General features: G+C 44.4%; 1 protein-coding gene across 1 annotated transcript; it reads right to left on the bottom strand.

Moving 5' to 3' along the window:
• Positions 1-2,755: 2,755 nt before the first annotated feature.
• Positions 2,756-13,589, bottom strand: LOC134651097 (E3 ubiquitin-protein ligase ZNF598). The gene is made up of 10 exons (XM_063506091.1): positions 13,504-13,589; positions 13,217-13,410; positions 12,886-13,137; positions 11,343-11,428; positions 10,188-10,426; positions 8,914-9,028; positions 8,368-8,525; positions 5,424-5,546; positions 4,714-4,904; positions 2,756-3,931 (listed from the first exon to the last, which is right to left on the bottom strand). The coding sequence occupies exons 2-10, from the start codon at positions 13,382-13,384 to the stop codon at positions 2,792-2,794; spliced, it is 2,472 nt and encodes an 823-aa protein (XP_063362161.1). The 5' UTR covers positions 13,385-13,410; positions 13,504-13,589; the 3' UTR covers positions 2,756-2,791.
• Positions 13,590-14,815: the final 1,226 nt, after the last annotated feature.

The raw sequence follows: 14,815 nt of genomic DNA, 5'->3' as shown, positions 1-14,815 counted from the left end.
CAATGCTTAATTTCAGATTTTGTCGATAACAAGTAGTCCCGCAAAATAAAATTGCAGAATCCACTCTGTCATTGTGTATTTTATTTACTAAACAAATCAAAATATATATAACAGGATAATCAATTACAGTCATTATATTGGAGTAAATTGATCAGTATGTGTAATGTATTATGTAAGAATAATGAATACCGTAGAATAATCGTGAAATACGTGTACCGATTATCGGATTACAGATTTTGTAGTGGCTACTGATAAATGAATTCCTGTTTATGATTTTGTACCTTAACTTAACCATAATAAAGTCGATACTAAGTATCACCTGAAGATACCACGCATCCTGGTATACAGGGTGCCATTTGAGTCGTGATTAGTAATATGTTTTTCTAACTCCATAAACAACGAACAATTGAATGCCCCTACTCTTACTAAAATCAGACAAGATTTTTTTGTTTATTTTTTGTCATTATATAATTCCAGTAATATAGATTTTTAGATAAGACACAAAATCATAAACAAAATAAAAAACCATCAGTAAATCAATAACTACATGTAATTTACAAAGGTATACAAAACTATATTTTACCGATTTTCACACTGATTAGTGTTAAGTGCGAGTTCATACATTTGCTACTCGCAAATTCAAACTGTACTGTTTAAACTATTCATACTGTAGCAAATATATATGGACTCGCATTTTACGCTATTCAATGTGTAAATCGGGCCTTATATCTGTACAAAGAAACATCTATTTGAGACCATAAATAATTCGTCAAATATTTAAAACTTAGCATTAAAGCACCCTAAATTAGAATTTTGAAGCAATATTAAAACAGCTTGAGCTAAATTTAGACCAAATAGGACCACAAAAAAAATTGTAGCTTTGTGACGGTGCAAAGTTGCAAAGTGAAATGTTTCACGAACATCAATCTACAATATTGCGTCCATTATGCGACTTAACCTTTTAACCGCCGTAGACTGATATATAAGACATACAAAATCGGGCTCATTTCGCAGCTGTCTGATAAATAAGACAAAACTTCGTGTAACTTCGTACCCCCCGGCAACACGAGCACGCTCGATGACGTATTCTAATTATGGCGGTTAAAAGGTTAAAGCTAAAAATCATGTTTATGTAGTTTATGTACCCATTAAATAAAATTATCAGTACACAAAATGGCTTCGGTAGACAAAATTTGAGATTTTTTTACGCCTCGTGTTACCTTGATTAATTTCGAATGATTTCTAGAGTATTACTGTAACAAAGATATTTTCCTGTAAACAAAGTAGGAAAGACAACGTAACTACGGTCTTTATCGAGTGAATTTGATTACGCCTGGAAACATCGTTTTACACTATGTACATAAGCTCGCGTATTAACAGCAACAACACCCGCAAGTACAACTACAGTATTTATGTCGAAGATATCACATTTATTACACGTTTACCTTAACAGTACCACTACAGAGTTTCGGTAGCTAGCTATTTTACAAGAGTCACACTCAGTGAAAATATATTATATCTTATTATCTCGACACCATACAGCTCAAAATTATAAAAAGGTCTACTAGACATTAGCGCATTCGCTAAATATTAATTAGCTCTCAAAGTATAGGATACATTTTTGTAAACATGCATCTATGTGGTTAATTTTTCATGACACCAAGGTACAAGTATTATAAACCGACTGCTTTGCTGAGATCTGACTTTAGTTCGATCTCAAGAGACGTCTCAGCAGCTACGGGAGATCTCTCTAAACGATACCTAAAGTCACGGTGGAAGCCCTCGGGGGATTTGAACGGATTCAAAGTATTCGTGGTGATCAGTTCGGTGACGCTTGGTGTCGGCGAGTCCGGTGAGGAAGCTAGCGGCCGAGCTTTTTCATGACACCAAGGTACAAGTATTATAAACCGACTGCTTTGCTGAGATCTGACTTTAGTTCGATCTCAAGAGACGTCTCAGCAGCTACGGGAGCGTACAACGAGATCTCTCTAAACGATACCTAAAGTCACGGTGGAAGCCCTCGGGGGATTTGAACGGATTCAAAGTTTTCGTGGTGATCAGTTCGGTGACGCTTGGTGTCGGCGAGTCCGGTGAGGAAGCTAGCGGCCGAGCTTTTTCATGACACCAAGGTACAAGTATTATAAACCGACTGCTTTGCTGAGATCTGACTTTAGTTCGATCTCAAGAGACGTCTCAGCAGCTACGGGAGATCTCTCTAAACGATACCTAAAGTCACGGTGGAAGCCCTCGGGGGATTTGAACGGATTCAAAGTATTCGTGGTGATCAGTTCGGTGACGCTTGGTGTCGGCGAGTCCGGTGAGGAAGCTAGCGGCCGAGCTTTTTCATGACACCAAGGTACAAGTATTATAAACCGACTGCTTTGCTGAGATCTGACTTTAGTTCGATCTCAAGAGACGTCTCAGCAGCTACGGGAGCGTACAACGAGATCTCTCTAAACGATACCTAAAGTCACGGTGGAAGCCCTCGGGGGATTTGAACGGATTCAAAGTTTTCGTGGTGATCAGTTCGGTGACGCTTGGTGTCGGCGAGTCCGGTGAGGAAGCTAGCGGCCGAGCTTTTTCATGACACCAAGGTACAAGTATTATAAACCGACTGCTTTGCTGAGATCTGACTTTAGTTCGATCTCAAGAGACGTCTCAGCAGCTACGGGAGATCTCTCTAAACGATACCTAAAGTCACGGTGGAAGCCCTCGGGGGATTTGAACGGATTCAAAGTATTCGTGGTGATCAGTTCGGTGACGCTTGGTGTCGGCGAGTCCGGCGAGGAAGCTAGCGGCCGAGCGGCGGCCAGTGCTTGGCGTGGTGCGCGGCGCGGTCCGCGGCCGCCAGCAGCTGGCCGCACGCCACGCACGTGTCCAGCGCCACCTTCCGCCCCACCACCAGCTCCTGCTGCTTCCCGATGTCCGGCAGCAGCGCCACCAGCTCCGCGAACAGCGCCTCCATCTGCGGCCCGAGCGCGGCCTCGCAGTGCGCGTGGAACTCGTCGGCCCCGATGAGGCCGTCCCGGAAGGCGCGCGAGGCCACCTTGAAGTCCTCCATCGCCTCCGCGCTGCCGAGCGCGGCCGCGAACTTGTTCACTAGCGCGCGGTTCCTGTTCTCGAAGTTCAGCGGCGGGACGTACGAGTGCACCGGCGCGTCGAACGTCTGCCCCGAGGAGTTCGTGAACGTCATCCCGTCGCAGGCCGGCCTAGCTTTAAAGCCGGGCGGGACGCCGTTCGGCACCCTCTTCTTAGTCTGCTGCAGGACAGTTTTCATGGGCACCGCGAAGTTATTAACCGGCGCTACGTTCTTAGATTTTGAGAGCGACGGGAACTCCTTGGCCGCTAAGGAGAAATCTCCGTTCCCCCCGTTGCGTTCTTTCTCGTTGACGGGGACCGGGTCTATGGTTTTGATGTTCCGGTGTTGAGTGGGCGTGTTCGCGGAGGCCGCCAGCGTGGTCGGATCCATATATTTTAGATCCTCCATTCCGTTGACGAGGGTCAAGTCTATATCGTAGACGTTTTCCTTTCTCGCGCTGTTCTGCTTCTTCTTCTCCTTCTTGGTGAGTTTGGCGTCCGAGTTTGTGGGAGGAGTCGGGACGGGGTGCGGCTTAGGCTGGGGTTGGGGTGGCGGCCTGGCTTGCGGCTGGACCAGTTGCTGCATTTTCTTAGCCTTCTGTTTGGTGTTGACGGGGAGGCCGGGGAAGTCCGCGGCCGGGTTGAAGGCCGGCTGCCGGGGCGGCGGCGGCTCGGCGCGGGGCTTGGGCCTCTCCTTCTGCTTGGAGACGGCGAGCCACTGCGGCGGCGCGGACGGCGCGCCTCCGCCCGACAGCGCGGGGAAGGCCTCGCTGCTGAGCGGTGCCTTCTTCGGTTGAGAGTTAGACGTGCTTTTCTTTAGAGCTTCCATCTCTTGGCGGTTGATCATGGCGACCTAAATAAAATTAATTTTATTGAATACCTGTATCTTATATTATGTTATTAATTCAGACCCTCACTCTTAATGCTTTACGTGTAACGTTTGTGATTCCCTTATCCGCCCGTCAGTCACTAGAGAGTAGCAGATGTAAAAAAATGTTCTAAGGCGGGAGTCGTTTTTAGGGTTTTCAGTGTACAATATTAAAAACATAGGTATGACAACAGGCCCTCGGGCGGCTGAATAGGTTGGTATGTCTGAGTACCTTCGTCGCGCATTATGCGATTTATGTGTAATCTTTTTCCTCTGTTTTGGTTACCTACGATACAGGCACGCCCTAGTGTAGGAACCAGATCTGAATGATAATGTGAATATGTTGTGTAAATAAATAATTTTTAATCATAAAGGCTTGGCCAGACAGAGCGCGACGCAGCGCCGCGTCCGCGCCGCGCGACCGCGGCACATGCTAACAGGTTATCGACGTCAAACAGACTGCGTCCCGCCGGTATCACGCCCCGCTTCTGTCGCGCCCCGCGCCGCGCGGCCCCTTGCGTCCGCGCAGCGCTGCGCCGCGCGGACGCGGCGGGCCGCCGCGTCGCGCTGGGTCACATCAGTCGGATCGGACGTTAGGCAGCGAGCGGTGGCGTGCGGCCGCGCCGCGTTCCCGCGCGGCCGCGCCGCGTTCGCGCGCGCGATGAGGGCGTGTTGAGAGCGCGGGCCACGCGCGCCCTGTTTGAACAGTCATCGCGTCGGCATCACGCGGCGCTGCGTTGCGCTCTATGTCTGGCCAAGCCTTTAACCTTGGGCGGCTGGTGTGTGGCGGCGCCGACGCTGGGGTGGTCGTCGCGCGCGCCGGGCGGGAGCGTGGGGAAGTCGTCGGACAGCGGCCGCCGCGCCGCGATGGACACGCGGCTGCCGGACGCTTGGGTCAGTCGGAAGTTGCTCGCGGAGGTCGGCTGGCTGTGCAGCTGGATTGACATGCTGGGTTTTGCTGAAATAATGTATGTTTATACATGTATCCAGGTTCATGAAATGAAAAATAAATTGGGGCACTATCTATGGAAAGGGATCTTATTGTCGATGGCGCTTACGCCGCACAGCGTCGCGCGGCATTGTATTTATATCGGAGCATCGTTAATAATGGCATATTTTCATAGATAACGTCACAATTAATTCAAAAATCATAGAGGAAAGCCATGGTTCTCCTCTCTGTCCAATGACCTATTAATTTAGTTCAGTTTAGTTCAAGGGAGAGTTCCAGAGATTATATGGGGGAGGCGATATTGAGGAGGAATGTAGTTACTTTTTGTGAGTTACCCGAGATAGAAACGATACTCATGCTCATTTATTTATAATATTCTTAGGGTCGGTTGCACCAAACTGTTCGTATCGTTAAAGAGTTCGCTAAATTATTATGTAAGTTTCATAGTAAGGTGCCGGGGCGCGCCGGCTGACGTTGATCAGTTTGTCAAATGTGGTTGGTGCAACTGGCCCTTAGAATGTTACTTACAGTTCCGCAGTATGGTGGCGGCGACGGGCGGCGCGCGCTGCGAGGCGGCGGGCGCGGGCGCCGGGCCGCTGTCGGGGCCCAGCGCAGGGAAGTTGCGGTCCGTGCGTGCTAGCCCGTCGCCTCCTGCGACACGACACAACCAGTTGGTTGTCTACTCGCACTGACAATCCAACCTCTAGACTGAGCTTAGGCCAATAGGCTACATGACTAATTTTTTTTTATGGTATCAATCGATCGGGTTTGTTTTTAGGATCAAATGTCTATATGGGACCCATTGCATTAAAGTAACACAAAAGTCAGAAATTGTAGTCAAATTCCGACAGTCGCACTTCACTCGCGAAACGCCCTATACAAAACGGCCAGAGGCCGTGACGTCATCGCCCACGTTGTAGTATGGACAAAACAAGAAAATTGCGTTTTTGTCGGTGAAATATTGCGTTTATGTATATAGTTACTATACAATATTTTTTTTGGTGAAATGTAAGGAGTCGAATGGTACCCTTACTTTTATCGTTTTTGGAAGTTAAAAAAAAACTTAAATTTTGAAACTTTTAGGTGTATTTTTGTAATTTTTCAATATTTTATTTTAATATCCACATTATTGTGATAAATTGCTCGTTTGCTATCTATTTTACTAGATTTTGTTATAAAATTCAACATGTGTCAACATCCCTATTCTTTCATGAAACCGATGCTGCCAAAAATACGGGGGTGCGGGGGGACGAGGTGAGCGAATCCCGTACCGTGATTGGTCCGTTCAAAGACACGGACCAATCACGGCACGGGATTGACTCGAAGATGGAGTAACGCTACCGTATGTGTGGCAGAGGGGGTAGCGCGACTATGCTATGTCTAGAGGTTGGATTGTCTGTGTCTACTCGTTACAAAATCACATGAAGTGGGAAGGCTGCTATCTAAGCCAAGTGCAAGCGAGATGACTAGATTTACTATGATTTACGAATCGACTAGCTGATTGATTTTCACCCGCATTAAGATATTTGTTTGAACTAATGTAATGCGCGACACTCGCTGCAGTGGTGCAGGGTTTATAGAGTGCTCTATGTACTAGTATCAATACTGTATGATGACCTTTGTAGGCCTTGTGTCCGGCGCCGAGCACGAGGTTAGGCGTCTGCGGCGCCGCCGACAGGCGCGGGAACTGCTCGTCGCTGCGGGTGTCGATGCGCTGCGCCTGCTGCGCGGGTGGCGGGGGCTTATAGAGTACTCTATGTACTAGTATCAATACTGTATGATGACCTTTGTAGGCCTTGTGTCCGGCGCCGAGCACGAGGTTAGGCGTCTGCGGCGCCGCCGACAGGCGCGGGAACTGCTCGTCGCTGCGGGTGTCGATGCGCTGCGCCTGCTGCGCGGGTGGCGGGGGGCTTATAGAGTACTCTATGTACTAGTATCAATACGGTATGATGACCTTTGTAGGCCTTGTGTCCGGCGCCGAGCACGAGGTTAGGCGTCTGCGGCGCCGCCGACAGGCGCGGGAACTGCTCGTCGCTGCGGGTGTCAATGTGCTGCGCCTGCTGCACGGGTGGTGGAGGACTTATAGAGTGCTCTATGTACTAGTATCAATACTGTATGATGACCTTTGTAGGCCTTGTGTCCGGCGCCGAGCACGAGGTTAGGCGTCTGCGGCGCCGCCGACAGGCGCGGGAACTGCTCGTCGCTGCGGGTGTCGATGTGCTGCGCCTGCTGCACGGGTGGTGGAGGACTTATAGAGTGCTCTATGTACTAGTATCAATACTGTATGATGACCTTTGTAGGCCTTGTGTCCGGCGCCGAGCACGAGGTTAGGCGTCTGCGGCGCCGCCGACAGGCGCGGGAACTGCTCGTCGCTGCGGGTGTCGATGCGCTGCGCCTGCTGCGCGGGTGGCGGGGGGCTTATAGAGTACTCTATGTACTAGTATCAATACTGTATGATGACCTTTGTAGGCCTTGTGTCCGGCGCCGAGCACGAGGTTAGGCGTCTGCGGCGCCGCCGACAGGCGCGGGAACTGCTCGTCGCTGCGGGTGTCGATGCGCTGCGCCTGCTGCACGGGTGGCGGGGGCTTATAGAGTGCTCTATGTACTAGTATCAATACTGTATGATGACCTTTGTAGGCCTTGTGTCCGGCGCCGAGCACGAGGTTAGGCGTCTGCGGCGCCGCCGACAGGCGCGGGAACTGCTCGTCGCTGCGGGTGTCGATGCGCTGCGCCTGCTGCACGGGTGGTGGAGGACTTATAGAGTGCTCTATGTACTAGTATCAATACTGTATGATGACCTTTGTAGGCCTTGTGTCCGGCGCCGAGCACGAGGTTAGGCGTCTGCGGCGCCGCCAACAGGCGCGGGAACTGCTCGTCGCTGCGGGTGTCGATGCGCTGCGCCTGCTGCACGGGTGGTGGAGGACTTATAGAGTGCTCTATGTACTAGTATCAATACTGTATGATGACCTTTGTAGGCCTTGTGTCCGGCGCCGAGCACGAGGTTAGGCGTCTGCGGCGCCGCCGACAGGCGCGGGAACTGCTCGTCGCTGCGGGTGTCGATGCGCTGCGCCTGCTGCGCGGGTGGCGGGGGGCTTATAGAGTACTCTATGTACTAGTATCAATACTGTATGATGACCTTTGTTGGCCTTGTGTCCGGCGCCGAGCACGAGGTTAGGCGTCTGCGGCGCCGCCGACAGGCGCGGGAACTGCTCGTCGCTGCGGGTGTCGATGCGCTGCGCCTGCTGCACGGGTGGCGGGGGCTTATAGAGTGCTCTATGTACTAGTATCAATACTGTATGATGACCTTTGTAGGCCTTGTGTCCGGCGCCAAGCACGAGGTTAGGCGTCTGCGGCGCCGCCGACAGGCGCGGGAACTGCTCGTCGCTGCGGGTGTCGATGTGCTGCGCCTGCTGCACGGGTGGCGGGGGCTTATAGAGTGCTCTATGTACTAGTATCAATACTGTATGATGACCTTTGTAGGCCTTGTGTCCGGCGCCGAGCACGAGGTTAGGCGTCTGCGGCGCCGCCGACAGGCGGGGGAACTGCTCGTCGCTGCGGGTGTCGATGCGCTGCGCCTGCTGCACGGGTGGCGGGGGGCTTATAGAGCGCTCCATTTCGCGCTCGCGGTCCCTGTTATATAAACAAAATATGTTATTAACACGGCATCGTCAAATCGAGCAAAAAAAATGAGCGCAGACATCCCATCCGTTTCTTGAAGCGTAAGTTCTTAAGAGTAATAAAATCGGTGTATGGAACATATTATACTATTCATAATTTCAAGACGTAAGATCTAACTAACATTACCACGGTCAAAGACACAAAACTTGAATGAAATCACGTTAAAATCGTTTTAGGCAAGGAAACTAAAGTACGGCGCCATATAGTCTATCTATTATATCTTAGATTAGCTCAGGACCGGGACAAGTGGCGTACTAGAAGAGAGGCCTATGCTCAGCAGTGGGCGATAAAGGGCTGATATGATGATGATGATTATATCTGTCGAGTCCTTGATACCGACCTAGGAGCCCGTTGGGCCTGCGGGTGCGGCGTGATGTTGAACTGCAGCTCCAATGTCCGCGCTTGTCGCGCCGCGCCGCGCGGCATGTTGCGCCCGTGAATCGTCGCCTTGTGGGCTGCATGTTAACAAACAAGGAATCAAGTATTTATTTCTTACAAAAACTTAAGTTTTTATTTTTCCCTGATTGTTCAGTCTTGCTTTAGAATTCGATTGGGGAAAGTTAAGCCTAATCAACGATCACGCACTCTGGCATCGCGCTTATGGACTAGGAAAATAAATACAAAGGGATGTTTCTCTCCTAACTAGATATCTCTACTTAATATGAATTAAAGTTACATGTTTTTTCATGGTTCTACTACTCCTCATTTATATTTTTACGCATTATTCTGTATATTTCTTTAAAGTGTGCTTTTGAGTCAATGGTGTCAATCAATGACAAATGCGATATCAAAGTGTAAACACATTTATGATAAAACTAAACCATATTTAAGTCCACTAATGTGTTTGATATCAAATTTTACCATCCTTGAATTCTGATGTATGAAACGTTGCCTCAATTTAATTTCTTGATAATAAAATTATTACTACGGGGAAGAACCGTTTCTGTAGAACACAGAGGTTGCACAGTTCCTGTATAGACCAAGGGGAAATACCCCCTAACAACGGGGAAGTACCGTTTCGTACCGTAAAAGTGGTAGCATACTATCGCACCGCACCGCGAGCTTGATACGTCATCCATAAGTGAGAGCAAGGAAGAGATATCTGTTTCTTGCCCTCACTTATGGGTGCGACGCACACTTTAACATTTATTTGGTCGTTGTATGCACAGTATGCACATACAGGGTGTAATCGATGTGTTTACTTGCGGTTATTCCGTAAATATAATAGATATAAAAAAACGGACATCCAATGAGTAAAATTACATCAATAACTTTTTTTAATAAACTTTAAATATCGAAAAAATTGTTAAAACGGCTCCATATACATTTAGCAGCAGAGAGTTTAAAAATCGGCGATCAATGTTACCCCACGAGGTTTAACTTTGAACCCCAGTATAGGGTACTTTAAATAGAATACTGACAAACATTATTTAAAAAAATCGCCTATACTTTGATCGCCTTTAACAAATAATATTTGGTACAATTATTTTGCTCCATCTATGGATGCAATATGCAATCAATAGGCTAAGAAAAACAGAGAGAGTGAGAGATCGCCGACAGTAAAACAATTTAATTAGTTAAGAGATCGTGATTGGTACTTGTAATTATAATTACCTTTAAGATCAATCTCGCTCCGAAACACAGCCGTAAGATGCTGTCCAGCGCACTCGCCCTCTTCGCACAGATAATGGTCCGTCCGGAAGTGATGGGCCAGCGCCACGTGAGATGCGTAGTACAGATTCTTGCCGTCAGCGTCGCAGAGGTGGCAGAACAAGTGCTCCTTACGGAGGTGCCGGTATAGCTCGTCTGCGTCCATGAAGCGCTCCTCGCAGAACTCGCAGAGAGGGTGCCCTCTGTTCGTGATAGACAACATTCGTATTTAATTAATTTAAGGCTTGGTTGTTAAGCTGGCCTACTTTAAATATTTCATAATTTTTATAGTGCGAATGTGTTCAAATTTTGCGCCCATGTTGGCTAGTGCCATAGACAAAACTGCAAGTTCGTATTAAACATAAGAAAAATAAAAAATAACAATAACGATGTGCAATCTTTGGTGCAGGTACCTTATATTGTTTGAGTAAATCAAAAACTACCAAAATTGTAGAGGATTGCTTGTGAGCAGTGCTCAAAAGATGATGTTTTAATTAGGAAACTATAAAAATAAGGGGATTAAATATTAATAGGACCTTTGGCTCCTTCGGGGTCAAACTTGGAGGATATAATCAAACGGAGACGCCATGTCTGTAATTTTCTGTACAAAACAGTCTGCCGATTTTTGCGGGGGAGGGGAACGTCAAATGTATGCGTAACGTAAAAATAACCATGTCAGATAAACGTCAGTCCATACATTGTGTATGACCGTTGGCCGCCTATTTTCGACAGAGGGGAAAGCCTGTTAATGGCTACTCCGTTTAGTTGTATCCTCCAAGGGGTCAAAAGAAAAAAATAACTTATTTTGTTAATAAGGCATTACTTACCTCTATAAAGAGGCAACAAGACATCACTCTTATTGACAATCAGTAATGTGGTATTTGGTACATTCAAAGAATTTAATAACCGACTCATTTCGTACCTTGTCACAGTGACAATAGTATGAGGTCTCTAGCGACTTTCATATTGATTGTCACTGTGACAAGGTACAAAATGAGTCGGAAATTAAATTATTTGCCGTACCTTTTAATTGAAAATGTCATATGTTATAGAAAAAATCTATATCTAAAGTAATCTTATAGATGCAGCAACGCAAACACTCCAAAGTACCATATTAACCTGTGAGAGGTGTCATCGAGATCTCCTTTTCGTCTATGGTGAGCGAGTTCCTGCCGCGTGTAGCATTTCCGCTCATTTGTAAATATCTAAAAAGGGAAAATATATAATAGTAACATTTGCAACACAATTCAAAAATATATTGCAACTTCCATTACATTTATCACCCTCACACACATCATTTTAATTAGGTTTAGTTACCGTATGTTACCTACTCTTTTGTAAGCCCCAAGATACAGGCTCAGCCTAGTTTGGTGCTTACCGGACACCTTTGTGATTGCCTACCTATTTTATTATAAATAAATTATTCTTATTCTTATTCTTATTCTTATTCTTATTTGTAAGAACTCAACTAAATAAAGTGGTTTCAGTTTCACAAGTCAAATTAATAAGAGAAGAAATTTTAATGGAATAGGTAATAAGAAAAATTCGAGATGGGATGAATTTATTCAGTTTTCGGCAAGTATTCCAATGTTTTCGTATTCAGCCGAATTATTCGGTAAAAATGCCGAATATGGGCAAATATTTTTTATTGCTTCTCTTGTTGTTGAATCAAGTTGCTGCAATCAAACCTGTTGATCCATAGGATGTTTTGAATTTTGGAGTGTTGAAGATTTGTTTACAAGTCCCTCGTCTTTTATAACCTATTTGTTTCTAGGGAATTGACTAGGATTCATCTTTGCCTCCTAATGTAATTGAAGTGTTTTCAAATGGTTTATTAGAATGACACAAATCAACCAAATAATTCGGAAGTATTTTCAGTTTGGTGAGATCTAAACCAAACATTTGGCCGAATATTCGTATTCGGCTGCAGACTCCATATTCGGCCCATCTCTAGTAAACTATTACAATAACTTTTAAATAAAATTAAATCAAAAGGAAACTTTCTGTTTTTATTACAATTGTTTAATTGCAAATATGTTTGACTCATAGTTAGTGATGTAATTAATAAATTTCCTTCTAATATTTATGTTGCAATGTGGTTATAACTATAGTATAAGCTATGCATAGTGAGATATGTCTATGGACACAATGTATTATGGCCACTCTAAATTGTTTACTTTATGTTTGATGATAATGAACAAATAATGATAATACAAATAATGTAGTATTAAAGAGTTAGGCATGTATCACCAAGGCATACATTGAGGCTAGCTGAGATAAGAAGAGGAATCTATGTCAGCATTGTTCAGACATACATTGTTGCAAACCATAGTAAAGGAAATGATAAAACATATTATTTGATTTTTGCTGACTTGAAAAATGTTGAAATATCAATTCCATACATCAACATTTTTCATTTTATAATATTGACAAAAGAAATTAGTCAATATTTATTTAATAAAATGTGGAATAAAGTAAATTGTGGTCAAATTAAGCCTTTAGTTATATACTTTAAAATAAAACCGTTTAAAAATGCCTTTTATGTATAAATTGAATTGTGTATAGTGTTTGTTTATATTGAGTCTGAAAGCCTAATGAACAAATATGTAAAGCAGATTTACAATCCAGGTATTGGTGAAAGAATAGGGAAAACTTTACTGACCTTCAGGTGTTTAACACAAAGATCACAGAAATATCTCTCATGGACCTTCCGCATGTGGTCACTGAGCATAGTGAAGGTCCTGAACGGCGCCAGCTTGCTGCAGAGCCGGCAACGGTTCTCCAAGAGTTCCTCATAGGCATTCTTTATCTCCTGACTACAGAATGCTATCTTAAACTGCCTTTCAAACAACCGGTCCGTAAAAACACGATTGCGCAATTCTTTGTAAGGCAGGACGGACTCCGTAAACACGACCTGTAGATAAAATAAACCGAGTAAGTCATAATCATAAGTTATGGTTACGGTTTGTATACCAACTAAACAATGTGCTCACCCTCGCCAGGTCTTGCCGACAGATTGGACATTCGTTCTGCAAACATAGCACTCGCATACGAGTGGAACACTCGAAACATACGGGGTGGTCGCACTCGCCAATCGAGTAGTACAAGACATTCTTGAAACACACCACGCAAGTGTTATTGTCGGCATGGGAGTCTGCCATGGTCGTTGGCTGTTACGAATGGGGCTCTGTAAAAGTCACACTTATTGTTATACCGTCAAAACTTATATCGTGGTAGCGATAAAATCGTAACTCTTGGAATAACTCGAATATGTACCCACGTACGTAAATGAAGGACGAAAATTTCTGTGCTATCCAAATTTGACAGACAGTGTAGTTTTGGAACTTTAAAAAACCGTAACCGGAAATGAATTAACCGGTAATTAGTGAAACGTTGCTACGCTTCCATTTACGATAAATATAAGTAGTAAAAAACGAGCGCGTAAAAACATATATGGAACAGACTTCATTTGATGGCCCCAGAGTATACGTTCCGAAATAGTTATACAGCAGCAACAGTCGAAATTTAGCTTTTCATGCAACTTTTAAATGTTCCAATACCGGGTAATTTATTCATTGAAACATCATAACAGGTTCCAAAGTGGCATTTTTGTATAATTAAAGCATATTAATTTTATTCATTCTCTACTTTTAATTAAAAACGCTGCTATTTAATCACTGGATACGTTACAGAACGATCACAGCCAACCGTCAGCTGTCTGTCACTGTCAAATTCGATTCATATTTCATAGCGCGACTGAGCGAAGAGCGAAATATATTATTTTGTTCTGGCATCTTGATTTTAAACGCATTACAGTTTTCTACCAGTAAAAATAACACATTGAATTGAAAATCGCTGACGCCCATCGCTATGGATGAATATGTTAACTACATATTATTGATTTTGGTTATATTGCCAGTTATCCTATTCATTAATTTGTGGGCAGGAATTGGTTGGGAGCTGTTTGTTAACAACTGAAGAAAGAATTCGGCACTTTAATGTTACTCGATATCATAATATCGGAGTTCATGCGAGATGTTATTTATTAAGAAGTGACTACTACTTGTCAGCTAAATTCTTATGAAGTGCCAACATGTTATGTTACAGGGAAATAAAAATTATAAAATGATATAAACATTTTTATTCATCATAAGACTTTATAAAAATTTCTTATAAATTATTATCACATTGACATACATATGTAATGCAGATATAAATAAACAATAATATATTTATTACAACATCCATAAAACAAGCAATTAATATTTTATACACATGTGAATAATCCAATGTAACTGTATTTAAACTCTAGCACAGCATTCATTCAATGGTTAGTTATATAATATTACAATATATTATGATATTACTAAGTTTACATGATTACCAATTCTTGCCAAGCTCCATAGAATTCAAATACACACAATTGATGTTCATATCTCCTCGTGCTGCCTACCATACAAAATTATAGCCAAGGAAGTTTGTATCTTGTTGTATTTTCAATTGGGTTTAATTTCATTTGTTCGATAAATTTACGAGACAAATGAAATGCTACCTACTTTGTTTTTAATTAAGGTTGACATTCCATCAAATCT

The sequence above is a fragment of the Cydia amplana genome, chromosome 9, assembly GCF_948474715.1.
Source record: "Cydia amplana chromosome 9, ilCydAmpl1.1, whole genome shotgun sequence".
Taxonomy (NCBI): domain Eukaryota; kingdom Metazoa; phylum Arthropoda; class Insecta; order Lepidoptera; family Tortricidae; genus Cydia; species Cydia amplana.
The sequence above is the reverse complement of the archived record's forward strand: the minus strand, read 5'-3'. Positions and strand labels throughout refer to the sequence as shown.

What these genes read in the sequence shown, in the direction of transcription:
- LOC134651097 (XM_063506091.1), bottom strand. Translation starts at nt 13,384, where the DNA reads ATGGCAGACTCCCATGCCGACAATAACACTTGCGTGGTGTGTTTCAAG. An exon ending in GTCGGCAAGACCTGGCGAGG is followed by an intron (nt 13,138 to 13,216) that starts GTGAGCACATTG and finishes TTTTATCTACAG; the next exon opens with GTCGTGTTTACGGAGTCCGT. An exon ending in CGCCACCATACTGCGGAACT is followed by an intron (nt 4,905 to 5,423) that starts GTAAGTAACATT and finishes ACATTATTTCAG; the next exon opens with CAAAACCCAGCATGTCAATC.